Source organism: Pecten maximus, chromosome 1 (genome assembly GCF_902652985.1).
Source record: "Pecten maximus chromosome 1, xPecMax1.1, whole genome shotgun sequence".
NCBI classification, from domain to species: domain Eukaryota; kingdom Metazoa; phylum Mollusca; class Bivalvia; order Pectinida; family Pectinidae; genus Pecten; species Pecten maximus.
The window spans coordinates 41,463,948-41,484,520 of record NC_047015.1 but is presented as its reverse complement, the minus strand read 5'-3'; the positions used below and the strand labels follow the sequence as shown (position 1 = coordinate 41,484,520).

The following is a 20,573-nucleotide window of genomic DNA, read 5'->3' as shown; positions in this document are numbered from 1 at the left end:
GCTACGGCATACTCCAGGGCAGTAAGGCAAGGAGGGTACCATTTGTCACACATTTATAATCGTATTAGATTATGGAGTTGTCGTACCTTCCTATCCAGACTCTTTAGACCCTTACTATGACTGACGAACACAAGAAGGACGATATCACTGTATCATGCTGTTATAATCCTTTTTTTCGATTCTAATGCATACAATTCTCGATTTGTATTAAAATGCTAGTAATTCGTGAGTCTTTTGTACATTTAGGAGGTTAATTACTTATATTTGTTTAATTTCGCAGGGCCAACGTTTTGCGGTTGTCCCAGTTGACACTATCTCATGGTTTTAACCTTCGCACAAAATCGGCTTTTCATTTTTTTGGAATAATTACCTAAACATACAATGATAATATTCGCGAGTTAGGTATTTTGCCTATTTATCGCGAATATAGCTAAATAAATACCCCGCAAATACTACCAACTATACAGTATCAATAAGCAATACAACTTATAAGCAAGTATAAAATGTATAATAATATCGAATAATGTCTACGCATATGAAAATATTAGTACATTGTTAAGTTAATTGCGAATAGTTTTTTTTATTATATGCCCACAAGGTGGACTCACAATACATAAAACCCATAACGACATTGTCAGGTGGGTCTAAAAGGCATTATATTTCTGGCATTTCCTTCGTCGTAACCTCCACGGTGACCTTCGTTGTGTTTGTTGACAAATCATGCTTCTCTGGTCAGGAAATCGATGCCTGTCCATCAATGGTTTCTATCCATAAGTAGTCGTCAGTCCGAGCTGAATCTATTACCACCTCGGGATATGATGGCGTTAAGGGCATGACTTAAGTGGACGTTCTATCACACGTCCAAGCTATATGTACAGTGACATCTACTCGCCCGTTATCTCATCTCCCAAGCAAACTACAGCAATGGACATTGTGTTTCCATCATAAGGGTCGAATACCAAAGGTTGATACCCCCTCCACAGAAAGAAACACGCAACCCAAGACGTGTAAACAAGCAATTTGCATTTACTCATTCGGTCTTAAACAGCTTATCGATCGCGGTGAATTTAAAATATTCTAACACAGCACGTTAAAGATGACAATGCAGTGAAGTCCATCAATCAAACGCCAATGTTATGACAATGCTTGGCTACAAGGCCTAACCTTTTTCATGTCGTCGACCTCAAAGCGTGACAAGGCAAATGCCTGTTTTCGTTGTCTTGGTTGAAACCGTAAAATGTAAATGGTGTGGTCAGCGGGCGATATACATATGTAAATATATATTGTGATTATGCCACTAGGCCTTTGTACCAATATTTGCTGACAATTTGTTCCCTTTTTGGCTTATATAACTAAGCAATACATAAATACAGTGTGACAATGACAGCATATTAGATATGATATGATAATGCAAACCAAATGCATTTCATTATCGATATATTGTGCAAATGAAAAAAAGATTACAACAACATATGAGACCCCGATGAGACAACAGCCACACGCTAGGAAATTCTGGCGTACATACTGTTGCCACTGTTACCTGTAGTTATCGATTAAATACGTCGATAAACACTAATTGGATCTCGTTGATCAGAAGCTAACAGATATGACGGTTGGATCAGAAGGCTAACAGTTTGACTTGCAAAACACGTGAATCATTTCCTTGGTATTTGGCAACTAACCTTAACCGCTATGGATACAACGACTGTAATGATGTGAGCAGTTGATAATTGGATTCATTCGAGTATGGCACGTTGTGATTCTGTCAGCTATGTGAGATGTGTTTTTATCGGAGTCCTACTGGTATATATATGTAACCGTAAGTATATATGTCATAGAGCAACAGCTGGCCTGTTGTTGCATAATTACTTTCCCAGTGTATTAGTATAAATGATATGAGACTGTTCTTATACACTTAACGATATGTTCTACTAACTTAGGAATATGACAAACGTGGCTACTTTTGATTACACTATATCGTTAAATAATACTCGGTAACAATTAACAAATCCCCATTGCCTTCTAATGATAGCATCGTTGATTATTTATGTTAAGTAAGAAAATATGGTGAGGATATGGTGAGCAATGGCTTATCTTGTCTGGGATTTCAATATCGAAATATTTCAAATTGCTGTTTTGAATCAAAAATAAAAAGGACATTCTCACAATCTTGTACATTCCTAACGGGTGACACAATGGCGCGTTCTTCATGGGACATGTGGTTTCTGACATGGTAATATTCCGGAGTACTAACTTTCCACGATTATAAACTATATTGGTTGTCACCTCTGTTCTCGTTTTGTATCGACATGTAAATTGTTACAGATTTAACACCGTTTAGTTGACATTCCAGTGTATTATATATGTGTTGCTATGTTGTGTTGTTTTCGCTGATCAGACCTCTTACACAGACTCAACTGCTGGATGTTTTAAGCAATAAAAAGATGGGCATCAGCGCAGCCTAGCAAAAAGATTGTGTCGTATTAATGAGAGTTTAGAACCTTGGCAATGTACTTCTGGTGTCGTATCAGCAAATTTACAAAAACCAGCATGGCAAGCGTCCGTGTAACCGTGGCGTCCTATCACCGAGAGTCGACAACCTAGCAAGTCAGGCGTCCGTGTGACCGTGACGTCCTATCACAAATAGTCGACAACCTAGCAAGTCATGAGTCCGTGTAACTGTGGTGCCCTGTCAGTAAGAGTCGACAACCTAGCAAGTCAAGCGTCCGTGTGACCGTAATACCCTATCAGTAAGAGTCGACAACCTAGCAGGTCATGAGCCTGTGTAACCGTGGTGCTCTGTCAGTAAGAGTCGATAACCTAGCAAGTCAGGCGTCCGTGTAACCGTAGTGACCTGTCAGTAAGAGTCGACAACCTAGCAAGTCAGGCGTCCGTGTAACCGTGGTGACCTGTCAGTAAGAGTCGACAACCTAGCAAGTCATGTGTCCGTGTAAACGTGGTGCCCTACCTTATAATATCAGCAGTGTATGTAAAGATGTTTAATGTATATGCCACGTTTCAAATATAACGGTATGGTTTAAGTATTTTTGCGCTCTATTTGGTTGTTGTCATAGAAGGAAAAGATGAATTGTGAAGGTACGGAAACGTCATTCAATGTATTATTATCAGTTTGTCCTATATACAATGTATTAGTATTAGTATCACTTTGTCCTATATACAACGTATAAGTATCAGTTTGTCCTATATCGAATGTATTAGTATCAGTTTGTCCTATATACAATGCATTAGTAACAGTTTTTCCTATATACAATGTATAAGTATCAGTTTTTTCGATATACAATGTATTAGTATCAGTTTGCCCTATTTCTGTTCCAAATTAATGACAATGTTATCTAAACTTTAATCAACAACGTTGCCATAGCTCCGTTAAAACATCAATGTCATTTCCATAGTAACTGGCGGGTATGTTGCTGCCTCGATGATCGCCATAGTAATTTGATAAGTTGTCGATCCGTCGCCATCAAAAGCTTTGTTATACATTGCGCAGTCTTTACGTGTAATCTCTGTCTTATCGATTTATACATTAAGTGATTCGCCTTAATTGGGTAAAAAGAAGGTAATTGCTACTGTTCTCCAGAATTTAACTGTTGGCTTCATGCAGAAATGTATGTAAGCAAAACGTGCTACCATGGTAACGCTATAGAGAATATCACATCTAAAGCCATTTCTACCTCACGGCATATTGTTTGACGTACATTGTTTCTTTGATTTCGTCTCGACACCATCTATGTGATGTTACGGACAATAAAAATGTTTAGTTTTGCAAAATATCAATGGCATTCAATGAATTCAAAAGTATAATTAGTTACTCCTAATTTTGTTTGTTTAACTTGCATTCTTTGTTGTACGCATTTATTCTCGTTTAACAAGTGGCAGTCTGACTAACTTCCGTGATATCGTTTAGAGTAGAATGTGCCGCAAAATGATTACGTTATGGCAATAAACAAATCGGTAGCCCTTTTGCGGCCTCATGTTTTCGCTCCCAAATAAACAAAGTAGCCTTCGTCTGTGGAGCAGTAACTATTTGAGGCACCGTGCCTTAGTGATGTATGTATCTAGCATGTCCCGTTGCGTGACAAATATCTAAAGTGAATGATGCCGTGTCGCCCACACGGGTGATCAAGGTCCTAGTAGGAGATCAACGTGAACCATTAATACCAATAGTTACAGGAAATTCTTGTCGTCTATAAATATACCACTCCTTCCCATTGTCTAGCATTGCAAATGTTACACTTAATACAGTCCTTAGAAGTTGACAAGTAGATTCACGAAAATATGCATCAAAAGTACATTAAACAGATAATAAGTCATCTTGGAATATGTTGATTGGCTTCAGTCCGCTAAATTCTAAAAAAAAAAAAAACTTTAAAGGTCAACATGACGCAATATAACAAGATGAAAAAAGTTGATTGATGAAGGAACAATGTATGGAGCTGTTCAGAACTCTAACGAGTTTGCAAAAGACACACAAGATATTAACACTTTATAATACGAATCGAGAGATAGATACAGTAGAGCCAAAATAAAATACAGTATCATACAGCTGTTTAGTCCTTGGGCTAATTTAAGGTAGTGTCATAAATTGGTTAATCGATAGTTTGGTTAGATTAAACATTCTGGAAACTTACTCCGAAATCGTATTCATAGTTTTAAACAAAAGCTATCAATTTTTTGTTCAAATGAAATTATTTGCTTGTACTGGTTATGAATGGAAACCACCAACAGGCCTAAGGGAGTAATCAAATTAAAACTTGTCATAGACGCTTTGTGCCCGTAGTATCACTGGTATGTCCTAGAATGACGAAAGGTGTATTGAAGGTGTTAATGTCTTATGTCTTTAGTACAATCCTTTAATATCTTATTCCATGTTACATTGATTAGTATTTAGTGTTGATAATGCATTATGCAAGCATATCCCCCTTAAGCTGAAGTCGATTTATCAACCCATGAGAGTGGAATATTAATTTTGCCCACAGTTTGAAATCAATACACTTTTTTCATAAATCCATGTTTCTACCGAAGCATAGGAAAATAATAATTATTGTTTAGATATGTTTATATATATTAACAAATTGCATTAAGTTATATATTTTCTCTTGAAAAAATACACTTAATTGAAAACTTATATTTACTACAGCAAACTTCGTAACAATTTTATTAATCTAAGCAGTATCGAAATGATTTGAACTTGTCGCAGAACATTTGTTTTAATATGATTCCAATATGCTTTATACACGGGCTGGCATTATTAATAAATGTATTTTACAGAGCAAATTGTTTTACATAGATACATAGATTTATTCTGACAGCATTCATGAAATATGTACAGGATTTACATCCTTTGATTGTCAGCTCGTAATAAAGTTATTGAAATACTTTTTAGTAGTAGATAATTGTTTAGTTCACAGCTTGATTTTCTCTTTGAAACAGTACTTTTGTGGCTGATTTTTCAAATGTTCATCAAGTTTTTATTCGAATTGTTTAATTATGGCATTTACAACATCAAATGGGAGACTATTCCACATATCCACAATTCTCTGCGTGAAAGAATATTTTCTGACATCTAATCTTGAGAATCCTTTATGTATTTTTAAGTTAAGTCCGCGAGTGATTTGCCCTACATTTACGGAAAACAATTTTGCGACTTCCTTGTCATATTTTCCGGAGATGATTTTATAGACCTCAATCATGTCTCCACGAGACCGTCTATATGCTAACATTGGTAGTGACAGTTTTTGCAGACGTTCAGAGTATGACAGATTAGACAGACCAGGAACTTGTTTTGTTGCTCGACGTTGAACATTCTCTATTGTTTCTATATATTTCACCAGATGAAGACACCAGACTTGGACCGCATACTCGATATGAGGTCTTACTAAAACCGTGTATAACATTTTAAAGCTGTATGGGGTTTATGTACTCCATTGTCGCAGATCTGTTTATCAAATGTAAAGTTATTATCTATGGTGACACCGATATCTTTTTCTGAGTCAACAAATGGTTGAGCACTTTCTTTCAGTTTGTAGTTATAGGGATCCATATTTGTATATCCGACACGCATCATTTTGCATTTTTCTGGATGGAATTTTAGTTTCCAGGTTTCTGACCATTTGTTTTACGAAAATATATCTTGCTGAAGAATTTTACAATCCTGTTCATTATTAATTGTTCTAAATGCTTTCGTGTCGTCGGCAAAAAGATAAGTTCCGGTTTCATTGCTCATTACGTCAGCGTATCATTTATATATAATACAAAGAGAAGTGGTCCCAACACAGATCCTTGTGGTATACCGCTTATTACTGGATTCCATTGTGATGTTTCACCGTTCACTGAGACTCGTTATTTTCTTCCAAGTAAAAAGGTTGTAATCCAAGAGGAAAATTGGCCAGCAATTCCATATTTTGAGAGTTTATGTACGAGTTGCTGATGAGGGACTTTATCAAAGGCTTTCTTAAATCACAGTATATAACATCCACGCATCCTCCATTATCCAAAATATCTATCCATCTCCCCATGACATTAAGAAGTTGTGGAACAGTAGATCTACCATTTATGAAGCTGAATTGTGCTTTTGGATCATAATTTATTCTCTGATTAATGACTCAAGTATCTTGCAAACAACACTAGTCAAGCTCACTGGTCTGTAGTTTGAAGCTTCCTTACGAACTCCTTTCTTAAATATTGCCGTTATATTAACACATTTCCAATCCTCAGTTTCCCTGTCTCTATGGATGTTTTAGATATTAACGATAATGGATGACTTATGACATTACCAGCCTCTTTGAGAACCCTAGGATGAATCATGTCCGGTCGTGAGGATTTCGAAATGTTTGATTTTATCAGTTTCTTCTTTGCCGCTTCTGGGGAAATATTAGGTATAGTAATTGGTTCTACTTCTATCATTTAAATCTCCGGCAATTATCGATCGTCTGTATGCGTAAATACTGTTTGAAAACAGTTTTGTTGTTGTGTTGTATATTTCAACAAAGTTGGTATAAATTACTCTACAATATATATTTTTGTTCCTCTACAGACCGAGCCTAATCCCCATATATTGTTCAATTACAGACCGAGTCTATGCTTATAACCTGACATGTTACACATGCACGACTACAGTGTCAAGTGACCCCTGTGTCAATTCACCTAATGAAACAGAAGTGGTCACGTGTGCTCCAGATGAACCTTTCTGTCGGGTAAGAAGGTTTTTTAATGAACCAGTGCACTCATCCTATCGGTTTTACTGTCGTCCAAATACCCCATTATGTATCATTCTACTTGGCAATGTACAATGTATTGATTACGCACATTTTGATGGAGTATTGCTAAAGATGTGGTTTCTCATTACCGCACTTAAAATAGAATATCTTATTATGGTTTCTTTATTATTACCTATATCATTATTCGTCGTATTGTCTTTATTGTTTTTTACCATGTTAATCGTTTCAGATGTGAATGAAGGTGGTGTCATATCACGCCAACGACACGATAATCGAATTAAGTTTTGAGATAAATATTTTGATATGGTGATATTAAATTAACACGAATAAAATAAGAAACATATTCTAATCACAAACGTAATACTGTTATTTAAGGATTTTTTCTGTATGACATTCCATAAAACATCTAAAATAAATGTCTACATACACACATGGTTTAACAGCATTGAGTTTAATAGAATAGCCGAATCATCCACCAGTCGGTGCTGCTTGGTGTGTCAATAACGACAAGAGTAAACAAAACAGGTCAAAGAAAAACCTAATCAAGATTTTGTTTTCTTGATATGTGTTAGTATATGTATCGAAGTGTATCATAACGGTTTGTTCTACGGTTATACTGCGGGAGAATCACGTAGCTACACTCTCAGGTAACGAATGACAAAGTGGTGAGGAGACCGAGCGGTAGCATGTCCAAGTCATTAGACTCGTATAGTGCCCTTTCAATTATTCTTCCACTCTCCCGAACTCAATTTCGTGGAAGCCTTGGTTCAGCCCGACTAACAAAGAAAACCCGAATGAATCGGCCTCAGCTGCAGTCATGAGAAGTCAATATATAATGCAGACGACAAAATTCATATTTCCAGTCTGCCTGGAATAAGTTGGGTTTTTTTTTTTTTTTTTTTTTGCTTTTTTTTATTATTATTTTCATAACTGAATTGTTTACCCTTTTACAAATTTGAAATGAGGTATCTTATAGGGACCAACCAACCAATTATTTTTCCATAGACTTTGGTGTTAACGTTTTGTATTCTTGAATTCAATATGACAATTATGGTTTATAACAAAAGTTTAGGGTCTCATATAACACATAATCAAAACAAAGTGGAGTCCTTCAGCTCAAATTTTCTCCATGGTAGCCATTTTGAAAATGGGTGAATTTCGCAGTAAAACTTTTCAAAAATTTGAAATGTTTACCAGTTAATTATTATTACCTGAACTTTTGGGAAACAATTCAATCGGACTTACGTTTATATCAACATTTCTTATGGATAGTTACCTATCAGGCTACATATCTATTTTCTTACTTCATAACATACTGGCCAATCAGTGGCTGCCAGACATTTTATCCTTGGCTCAACTTTCTATACACAGGGGATGTTTCAAAAATTAATTTTTTCAATTGGTTGGTTGTTCCCTTATAAATAATTTGTTTTTTCAAGCGCTACTTTGTAGTGATTTTTAGATAATTTGTTCTGTATACATTAATATCTGATATTTTTGCGAAAGCCTCACTACACCTAAATATCGATGACTACATACATTGAGTTTTGCTAGCTTCATCTACAGGCAAGTGTTAATATTGCATTTTTAATTAGGCTTTCCTTTAAACTGATACACTATCTTATCAACAGATATCTTATGTCAGAAATTGTGGGATAATGAATGTCACATTCCGACATCAAAACATGTCTGTGCCAAGGTCATATCATAATTGACAATGTCCATTATTTACTATTTTTAATAATTTAATTCTGTTCTCGGATTGGTCGATACATTCTGGAAATAAGCACTCGCTTTTTTACTTAAGCCAATGGGGTTCGATTCCCTGATCACCTGCCTGATCACATGGGTTTTCTCCGTGAACTCCGGTTTCCTTCCACGATAAGATCCCTTGCACGCTTAAATCCGGGGACAGAAAAATGATTAACAAAAGCTGATATAACTTGTTTCGTGATTTTATTTCGCTGGTGAAATGTCACATGTAAGATGTGAATTTTGTGTATTACAGGTGTTACGAGTAGACTCCCAGTATGGTGACCTGATGAGCCTAACTAGGGGCTGTACGTCCGTGTGTAAGAACCACTGTGGTATCTGGGGAGAGGATGTGGACGAGGAAAGGTGTCACTCGTGTTGTCGTACCAAACTGTGTAATATAGGCAACGGATGTGAGGGACATTATAAACTGTCTAGTAATCTACTGGCAGTATCATTGTCTATAGTCTACATTGTACAGTGGAGTTTACGGACAATACTAAATGTCTACTGATCTCCTAAAAGTATCATTGACTATAATCTACATTGAACAATGGAGTCTATGGACAAGAGGCACTGTTAACTGGCATGACTAGTAGTACACACTGTCAAGTGATATAGCAGTATCCAGATGGCGACTAAATGTTTGTTACATAATGTATGCATTTGTGTTTTAAACCGTTTATGTATGGATTATGATATATTTCACTATAATGTACTTACTGTGATCAGAGGAGAAACACACACATAGTTTTAGATCTACATGAGTTACGTCAATGTTTAAACCGTTCAGCTGTTAAAACTCTCAGCAATCCTTCTTCTGTGTAATGAATGGCTGATGCCATTCCTTTTAATTAAAGCCTGTGAACATAGAAGTCAAGAAGGACTATCGATAATAAGATAGATAATTATATAACTAACAATAATTAATTTTTCTTTGTTTTCATTGTAAATACTCAAATGTGATTGGTCGAAAAATTCTTTTCATTCTTCTATGAAAGAAATTCCGAGAATGGCGCGAAAAATGTGACATCACAATACGACAATTGACGTTGCGTATTGATTTGAGAAAAAGAATCCCATTTAAAACCAGTAAACTTGTACATAAAACATTTTTTTAAATTAGAAAATCAATTTCAAAAATTAATTATAAGCGTTGATGCCAATATTATTTTACGCGGATTCATACAGTTCGCAAACAAAATTTGTTTCATACCCCGATGAAACGAAAAAAAAATGACACCAATGCCTAAATGACTAAAACAATGGCCTCGTTTTCCTTTATTAAACAAAACCTTGTTTTTGAAACGCTTGCCTTATATGATATTCATCCATTTTTGTTTTCAAACATATCGGTAATATGACTAAATCACTAACCGAAATCTATGGGTTGTTTTATCATTTTACAATATGACGCAAAATACGATGATGGCATCTTGCCATTTTTACAATTCAGCAATAATATAAATTTCATATCCCAATGGAACTGATAGCCTAATTTTATTAACGTCGAATCACGTGGACAAAAGGAGATAAGTATCTGTCACAAAACAATCCGTTGATATTAACACTGAATTCGTGGTATTCCCCGATGACGTCACTATGAGTACCGACCTAATGTAATAGATGTACACATGTTGTGTACGTAGTTTGATGTACTCATTGGTGTACATTGTTATTGATCACACATCGACCCTCTATTATCACCAACTTTAGGTGTAAATGTATGTCCGATATTATTAATGTAATACTTTGTTACAGCACAAGGTTGTTTTGTATAACATTCCTTACCTACAACCCGAATTATCATCTTACTGTAAAACAAACAACAGGGAAATTCCTCATCAAATTGAAACACCAGTTCAAACTTAAAATCAACAGAATAAGGGCAAAATGCGAACAAAATTAAATCATAACTATATTTATTTTACAAAAATTGCGAAACAATTCATATCAATTTACATTAATCACACTTGTTGGCCGGGATTGAAGCACCTGACTCTGGGTGGAAACCGGAGCATCCAGGGAAAACCCACGCCTAGGTGAAAGGCAAGTGTGTTACCAATGCACCACTCGACCACCATACGAACAAATTTACAAATTTACATGCAGACTCAGGAAAAAGTGTAAGGAGAATGTAACCAGGTGTTTCTGAAGTATAAGCGTCTTTTGCTTCATTAACGACATTGCCATAGAAATCTAGGTCAAGGCGACACCCGCCGTAGAAATCTAGGTCAAATAATCCAGGCTAAGTGATAATCTAACAAACAGAACTACGGTGATCACAACGGAACAACTAGGCATACACACAAAAATTGGACACATCCGACCAATCCAATGATGGTGAGCATAGACCTCGCAATGCTTTGTTTTTGTCTTCCATGTACATGTATGTTGTAAAATCTTAACCTGTAGTCATATGGTCTACAGTATTAGTACTAGAAAATATACCTTATTTAGGTGTTTTTATTACGTACAGTAACAAAATGACAGTACAGAAAGTAGAACACAATATTTTCTGGTACATTGTATCTACAAAGTTTTATCCCCGCTACCTAAACATGATAGTTTCAGTAAAGTTAACATTAGTATGCTTTTCTCGTTACAACTGTATGTTAGCCATCATGTGACACACATATACATGTAATACTCTAACTAAAAATATTCACGATGCATGTGGGTATTTCTGCAACTTAGCAGTTCTTTAATTGATCGCTGATCCATTGAAAATGTCAGAAGTCTTTTTGCTTTGTGTCAAGTTAATTAAGGTCATTTGGTTTTTTGGCAAACATGGCCATCGGCAAATACGACTCTTGTCCTACATAGTGCATCGTTTAGAAGGTTCCATCTTCATACTGTGAACGTTTGTTGTCGAATGTTTTATGGGTCTAAAGGTCAGGGTCACCATTACTAAAAATAGAATATCGAGTTTTGATACGATATAGTCTCTTTATTGGAGTGTGGTGCCTTCTCTTAAATGTTGATCACGCAGGCGACAAATACACTTAAATGTTGGTTATATAGGCGACAGATACACTTAGATGTTGGTCACGCAGGCGACAGATACACTTAGATGTTGGTCACGCAGGCGACAGATACACTTAAATGTTGGTTATATAGGTGACAAATACACTTAAATGTTGGTTATATAGGTGACAAATACACTTAAATGTTGGTCACGCAGGCGACAAATACACTTAAATGTTGGTTATATAGGCGACAGATACACTTAAATGTTGGTTATATAGGCGACAGATACACTTAAATGTTGGTTATATATAGGCGACAGATACACTTAAATGTTGGTTATATAGGCGACAGATACACTTAAATGTTGGTCACATAGGCGACAGATACACTTAAATGTTGGTCACATAGGCGACAGATACACTTAAATGTTAGTTATATAGGCGACAGATACACTTAAATGTTGGTTATATAGGCGACAGATACACTTAAATATTGGTTATATAGGCGACAGATACACTTAAATATTGGTTATATAGGCGACAGGTACACTTAAATGTTGGTTATATAGGCGACAGATACACTTAAATGTTGGTTATATAGGCGACAGATACACTTAAATATTGGTCACACAGGCGACAGATACACTTAAATGTTAGTTATATAGGCGACAGGTACACTTACATGTTGGTTATATAGGCAACAGGTACACTTAATTGTTGGTCATATAGGCGACAGATACACTTAAATATTGGTTATATAGGCGACAGATACACTTAAATGTTGGTTATATAGGTGTTAGGTTTCTATAAGCCCTTTATTTCTTCTGACACCACCTCATAAGAATTGAGGAAATTAAACACAACATACTCCGGTATATAAAATTCCTTCAGTTTTATTTAAGTATACGTTTATTTCAGAACAACAAGGTTTATTAAAATTACTTGCCAATCAATTTAATAACTTCCAATGTGTCTTCCAGGCTTTTCCGATAAATCCCAATATAAAGATAAATAAATCTCACGAGTAAAGTAATCCAAAAGTAAAGTAAAGTAATCCCAAAAGTAAAGTAAAGTAATCCCAAAAGTAAAGTAAAGTAATCCAAAAGTAAAGTAAAGTCATCTCAAGTTGTCACTAAATAACTACATAAAACTAAAGCACTAAACTAAGCTACAATTCAACTATAAACTACACTGAATCCTGGAAAGTGAATCCAAACTTCTCCAGTTTTCCCCAAGTCCAAATCTACTCTCCGCTATAACACTACCTCTCTCTATCTCTTTACTCTAAGAACTCCCTACTCTCCACTATAACACTACCTCTCTCTATCTCTTTACTCTAAGAACTCCCTACTCTCAACTCCCCTCTGTTTTTGTCTCAACCCCTTATAATTACTCCTGCTATCTCTCTATTCTTAGAATGACATCATCCATCCCCCTTCCTAGATGACCTCATACTAAATATATCTGGACCTACTCTGTCCGCACCAATGACCTCATAGCTATATATATAACAAGACCTATTCAGTCAACACCAATGACCTCATAGCTATATATATAACAAGACCTACTAAATCTACACTAATGACCTCATATCTATATATAAACACTAGGCACTAAGTAACTACAGTGTACTCTAGCTTCTACTTTATTATGACTATCCTTAACTACATGTATAACCTATAGAAATAACTACCTATTCACTCTATGGACCTTAAGACTATTACACCAGTCTAAATAATCCTACTACTGATAAGACTCATCCAACTAATTAACTGGACCCTTATCTCTCCACTGTCAATTAGAACCTATACTCCATATTATTATCATTATAGAGACTATAGAGACTACAGAGAACCTGACCAAACCGACCAGACACAATAAATCAATAAACTCACCTGACTATTAGGAAACAAATAATACAAGATTATAACACAAGAAAAATGGAACCTCACATAGGCGACAGATACACTTAAATGTTGGTTATATAGGCGACAGATACACTTAAATGTTAGTTATATAGGCGACAGATACACTTAAATGTTGGTTATATAGGCGACAAATACACTTAAATGTTGGTTATATAGGCGACAGATACACTTAGATGTTGGTTACATAGGCGACAGATACACTTAAATGTTGGTTATATAGGTGACAGATACACTTAGATGTTGGTTATATAGGTGACAGATACACTTAAATGTTGGTTATATAGGTGACAGATACACTTAAATGTTGGTTATATAGGCGACAGATACACTTAAATGTTCGTTATATAGGCGGCAAATACAATTAGATACAACTTTGAATCTTTCTGTTGAGTTTTTAACCACCGAGTAATGATATCAAACAATGACTCCTAAGCCCCTTGGTACCATACGTATCTTTTTTCTGTAATGGATATTAAATAGCTTGTTGTTCTCAGAAAACGTTTTAATGAAATACTATCTTGAATCTATATTCCTGAACACAAAAATATTAACAATCTGATATACCCAGGTACATAATTAATAATGCAGTCGTTTAATGACAGTGTAATTTAGTGTAAAAAAGCACGTATGGTAGACTACAAAAATGATAACACAACCCGCTCTAATGAATTTGAATACATTTTTATGATAACCTGATCGACCAATAACCATGGCAACCTAATTCACTTGTTAATTTCGGTAGGCATGATCAGTTACCATGACAACAATCATTCAATGAAATAGCGCGTGGAATAAAATCAAATTACACCTCGGCAAATGTTTGTTGTGTTCTATCTACTACTGTGCAGTCAGTTTATCTAAGATTTAATGATGAAAACTGATCATGTCCATGGTTACGACACGAATTAGAATCTAGAAACGGTTCTGTTGTATGTAGGGTAAAATATCGCATAATAGCTTACTGGTATATTTGACTTAGTTCTAGGGTGTCTATTAAGGGAGCAAACAGTCACTAGTTCGAGTCCTACAGTAGACAAATATTGTGATATATATGGCATACATATGTTTAAACATGCTATGAATGAGTTACTATCAAGAAAAAAATCAAGCTTGTATTGTGTTCAGTTAGTGCTACTTAGTATCTCCCAATGGATTCCTTACAGTCAATATTTTTTGCAACGATATCAAATATTTGTAATCAGTCGTTTTACCACTAAAGAATGCAAAAATATAAAGTGACAAAATAAGGTTAATATAATGTTATTTTTTATTCTCAAAGAAAAATATATTTGATTATCGATTTATACCAGGAACATCATTACACACTTATTCTCATCTTGCCGTTTTTAGCAAAAACAACAAAACAGCTTTGAAATACGACAGTACCTAAAACAGAGAAACTTGGACGGTAACAACGCGAGAGGAGGCCAGCAAGGAAAACAAACAGTTTCGCCACCGTTAATCATAGAGAACATTCTCTCTGCTAGGTTGTGTCTGGTGGCACTCATATCGGACAGGTCGGAAAGTTTAGTCGTCGATCCTAATTTGAAAACATTTTCTGGAATAAATGTAATGGAATTGCATTGGAAACATTTATTTAAAATCAATAACTACTTACTATAGTACAGTGTCGGTTAAAACAGGTTACCACCATTGGTAAGAGAAGGAATGTAACAGCGCATGTCTAGGTTTGCTCGTTAACGAATACTGAATTAAGGAGGAGCCCATTTGTGTTATTACACATGTCAGGTTGTGGTGATATCAATTAATTTAGAATCTAGACCGTAATAATTGGAGAACATAAATAATCGTAGTATTTTCTAATCATTAACACGTAAGAGTAGTATCATTCAACTAAATATACTGAAACACCTACGACTTCTATAACTGTTGTCGTTTTTCCAAGATATAAGTTGCACATAAAGCGACAATAAATGTAGATTGCATATTCATTAAATAATTATTTCTTCCTATAAATAGTGTTATAGGTCTAGGACATAGCGATACACAACATTGTACCGTAAATATGTTATGTAGATATCTGTTTTCGGGTTTTAAAGCACTGTTTTCCTGGATTGATCAGTCAGATGGGTGTGAGTCGGACGAGCGGTAACTCATGCATTCCTGTAGGACCTACCGAATTGTAATGTAACTACGATTTTCTTTCGTTAACACGGTAATATTTACATTTGCTCCGCATTTTCCCCATTGACACAATGCTAAGAGACAGTTGTCACCATATGCCTATAACACCCAGTCCCCCAGGCTATAACACCTAGTCGGTCATGTTATATTTAAAAAGGCGGGATTATTTGTGTTGGTTTATTTTTTTTTTCAAAGTTGACAAAAATGCAACAATGTAATGTAAATATAAGTATTGAACAGTGGTTTTAATGTTGTTATAGTCGATATGACAGCAAGATGTATGGTGAGCAAATGGCATGGGAACCCGTTAGCGTCCAGCATTGTGTATGATAAGTACGATTCTCCTTTGTTACACGGTAATAAGCGTACAGTATTGTGTATGGTAACTACGATTCTCCTTTGTTACAGGGTTATAAGCGTACAGTATTGTGTATGGTAACTACGATTCTCCTTTGTTACAGGGTTATAAGCGTACACTATTGTGTATGGTAACTACGATTCTCCTTTTTTACAAGGTTATAAGCGTACAGTATTGTGTATGGTAACTACGATTCTCCTTTGTAACACGGTGATAAGCGTACAGTATTGTGTTTGGTAACTACGATTCTCCTTTGTTACACGGTAATAAGCGTACAGTATTGTGTATGGTAACTACGATTCTCCTTTGTTACAGGGTTATAAGCGTACAATATTGTGTATGGTAACTACGATTCTCCTTTGTAACACGGTAATAAGCGTACAGTATTGTGTATGGTAACTACGATTCTCCTTTGTTACAGGGTAATAAGCGTACAGTATTGTGTATGGTAACTACGATTCTCCTTTGTTACACAGTAATAAGCGTACAGTATTGTGTATGGTAACTACGATTCTCCTTTGTTACAGGGTAATAAGCGTACAGTATTGTGTATGGTAACTACGATTCTCCTTTGTTACAGGGTTATAAGCGTACAGTATTGTGTATGGTAACTACGATTCTCCTTTGTAACACGGTAATAAGCGTACAGTATTGTGTATTGTGACTACGATTCTCCTTTGTAACACGGTAATAAGCGTACAGTATTGTGTATGGTAACTACGATTCTCCTTTATAACACGGTAATAAGCGTACAGTATTGTGTATGGTAACTACGATTCTCCTTTATAACACGGTAATAAGCGTACAGTATTGTGTATGTGTGACGTTTACAGGGTTCGTATCAGTCACTACTGATGATCCATATTGTCTAACATATAATTAGTTTTACTCGAGTCCTCAGTGCAAAAATATACAGAAATATACAGTTGACCTGGCTGTGTTTATGTAATATACATCAAGTGCCAACTAGCTATACAATTGAAATATAACACAATGATTGCTCAGTTCCTCTGAGTAATCCTACAGTATAAATACAAATATACCTAAACAGAGAGTTATTTATATTAACAGAACAGAATGATATTCTACATGAAATAATGAGTGCTCCCTGACCAAAATGAACCTTCCCTATCTGGGGTTTATTCAGGGCAATATCACATTATACAACTATAATTACTATGAGGGTAAGAGAGTTTCAACACTCATTGACCGAATGAGCACTCACTTTGACTGAGTGCTCACTTTTACCGAGCGCTCACTTCACTGAGTACTCACTGCTACCGAGCACTCACTTCTACCGAGCACTCACTGAGTACTCACTTCTTACTGAGCACTCCCTAGCATATATTTAACGTTAGGCATGTACGTACAGTACAACACTCGGGGCTTTCAGACACTTTCTTATAAACCACGAGCAGACCCAAGACTATTGATATTAATACACTTACAACGTATGTGATGTACCGATCACATAGACTAACTAGAGTCCCCACGGAGAAGGTAAGCCTTACTCAGGCACATCTGCCTCCGTACTCTACCGTAAGTTATTAAATACACAATACAGTACTTTGATATAGGGAAGCCTTGTTCAGGCACGTCTATATCTTTACTATTACCTTAATGTCCGGCCTTATCTCGTTCGTGTCAGACGAAGAAGTGAACGCTGTCTAGTTTCGACCGCCGCCTTTTATACTCTCGCGAAAGGGAAACTAGCGCCACCTATTATAAAATCAGGATCTTTAGAACGCTTCTAAACCTCCTAGGTGTATATTACTTACAAACGTCTACCTGACGTCGAGACTAATAAACAAAGTAGAAGACGGACAGTCCGGAACGACAGGTAACATAACACACAACAGTGGTTCACCACACTACCCACGCCTCCGAGCAACACGTGTCCTCACGTCCTAACATAAGTAAAGCTAAAACAATAACTAACACTCAAAGGTTTATTCAGGAAGTTACATGAAAATCGATTTAGGAAAAGCGATTGAGGTTCTCCTGCTCAAAGAACTCGAAAAACTCGACTATCTGGATGTCCCGTCCTCCCTCTGAATACCGGGTAGTCTTCGTTACAGTCCTTCGGCTAGCAGGCGGCTCTTGCTCTGTCTGAGTGGCAACATTAACGTAGTTGCATGTTTTCTTTGCACTTGGGGCAGTGCTTACCACTGGCATTGGAACCATGTTGATAGGATCCTTCGGATGGGGCTTGACTAAAGTTGCAGTTTCTGACTTCCTCTTTGGGGCTCGAACTGGTTCTGGTCGCGTTGGTCTTCTGATAGTACGCCCGACCAGAAGACTGTCTCCCTCATCTTCAGAAGACAAGCCATTACCCTCAGAAGATTCCGATATCTCCCCCAGGAGGTCACCAGGATCCTGCGCCTTCCAGCTCTCTACATCAGTTTGTACAGCGGGAGCTTGGGATGACGTTGAAGGCCGGTTTTCCTCCAAACTCTGTTCCACAGCCTTGGGAGCACTCCTGTCGTTGTCAGTATGACGTTTACGGTGCCGATTCATATTAGCAGCACGGAAAGTTTTGTAGCTGCAATCAGGGCACGTGAGAGTCTTCCTTTCCATTGTCTCTAGGCCACACTCCAGGATATGCTTCCTCATGTCATCCATGTTGTTGGCACGGAAGGAACACATAGGGCACTGTTTGACGGGAGTTGTCTTAGTCTTAACCATTCTGGGGATGTCTGCAATGACAAAGAGAGGTAGTTCACTAAACAGTAGTGACCATTCTAGTAGAATGAAGTATAATCAGAATGCCATTGAGGATTACGTCGCGTACGCCTTGGGTTTGCTCCATTAGGTTCACACTCATTCTCACTACTGAATTTCTCACCGAATTCCTCAAGCACCAAGTTTTTCTCAGTTTTCTCTACACTCTCATTCTGACTTTGCTCAAAACACGTTTCATCCACCTGAACTTGCACATCTTTTCGTCCGAATGCTTCCGCTCTACTTTCACCACGCAATACTTGAGGGTGTCTCGGTCTCATGCGGTCAGCATGGATCACTTGAGTCTTTCCCCTATAACCACACGGAACCCTATAGGTCACCTCTGTCAATCTAGTGAGTATCTTAAAAGGTCCCCGCCATCGGCTTGCTAACTTGTGGGTGGTCCCAGCCGGAATATTTGGGAAGAAGACATAGACAGAATCACCTGGCTCAAACTTAGTCCAAGACAACTTCTGGTCATGATAACGCTTTTGTCGGAGCATCGCACCTTTTGAGTGTTTCCTAACCAGTTCTTGTGCATTTTCCATCTTACTTTTTAACTGCCAAGCCCATTGGTTTTGAGGAATGGTCTTGATATTCCTTGGCATTTCATACTGAATGTCTAGGGGAGTACTCGTTTCCCTTCCTAGCATCATAGCATTAGGCGAATTTCCAGTGGTCTCGTGTTCTGTTGAGCAGTACGCCATCATTACATATGGCAAGTGTTCGTCCCAATCAGTCTGATGGTTATTTACAAAGGCACTCAGCATGGTCACAAGCGTCTTGTTGAACCGTTCTACCATTCCATCTGATTTGGGATGATAGGGAGTGGTATGTGTTTTGTTGATTTGTAGTAATAAGCACATCTCCCGAAAGAGAGAACTTTCAAATTGGGATCCCTGATCGGAATGGAGGCTGTAAGGTACACCAAACCTAGCTATCCCCTCCTCTACGAGAATCTTGGCCACAGTCTGTGCTTCCATGTTTGGCATGGCAAAACTCTCCAACCACTTGGTATAGTAGTCCGCAACTACCAATATGTGTCGGTTACCCTGCTGTGTACTTGGGAGTTCACAGATAATATCTATGGCTATCCTCTCCATTGGAAAACCGGACTCAACCATCTGCATAGGGGCTCGCTTGGTTTTACTTGAACTCTTTCGTTTGCTACACTGAGGACATCCGATCACATATTGTTTCACATCGTTTTGAATTCCTGGCCAATAGAAACTTTGTCGAATTTTGGCCAAAGTCTTCTTTATACCCAAGTGTCCAGAACTCCGATTGTCATGACTGTGGGTCAACACTGTTCGTTTTTCTGCTGCAGGAACAATTGCTTGTAGACTTGTTGTTGAATTGGGGTTTTTCCGATACAACATGTCACCATGTATCACCAGGGATTCAAATTGGGCCCATAATGTTTTCAGGATTATGCTCCGGTCACCAATTTCCTTGTATGGAG

General features: G+C 36.9%; 2 protein-coding genes and 1 long non-coding RNA gene across 3 annotated transcripts; 1 reads left to right on the top strand and 2 right to left on the bottom strand.

The window, feature by feature from the left end:
* Nucleotides 1-1,579: 1,579 nt before the first annotated feature.
* Nucleotides 1,580-9,916, top strand: LOC117334024. The gene is made up of 3 exons (XM_033893444.1): nt 1,580-1,819; nt 7,090-7,214; nt 9,247-9,916. Exons 1-3 carry the CDS (start codon nt 1,747-1,749, stop codon nt 9,502-9,504), a joined length of 456 nt encoding a protein of 151 aa, XP_033749335.1. The 5' UTR covers nt 1,580-1,746; the 3' UTR covers nt 9,505-9,916.
* Nucleotides 9,917-12,836: 2,920 nt separating this feature from the next.
* On the bottom strand, nt 12,837-13,771 carry LOC117334020. The gene is made up of 2 exons (XR_004534024.1): nt 13,277-13,771; nt 12,837-13,224 (listed from the first exon to the last, which is right to left on the bottom strand). It is a non-coding gene; the product is annotated as an uncharacterized LOC117334020 (long non-coding RNA).
* A 4,596-nt stretch (nt 13,772-18,367) lies between these two features.
* LOC117343561 lies at nt 18,368-19,075 on the bottom strand. Its single transcript, XM_033906017.1, has one exon. It carries the CDS (start codon nt 19,073-19,075, stop codon nt 18,368-18,370), a length of 708 nt encoding a protein of 235 aa, XP_033761908.1.
* Nucleotides 19,076-20,573: the final 1,498 nt, after the last annotated feature.

Coding starts and splice junctions, on each gene's coding strand:
- LOC117334024 (XM_033893444.1), top strand. CDS start 1,747: ATGGCACGTTGTGATTCTGTCAGCTATGTGAGATGTGTTTTTATCGGA. Junction 1,820..7,089: donor ACTGGTATATATATGTAACC/GTAAGTATATAT, acceptor GTTCAATTACAG/ACCGAGTCTATGCTTATAAC. Junction 7,215..9,246: donor CAGATGAACCTTTCTGTCGG/GTAAGAAGGTTT, acceptor TGTGTATTACAG/GTGTTACGAGTAGACTCCCA.
- LOC117343561 (XM_033906017.1), bottom strand. CDS start 19,075: ATGGTTAAGACTAAGACAACTCCCGTCAAACAGTGCCCTATGTGTTCC.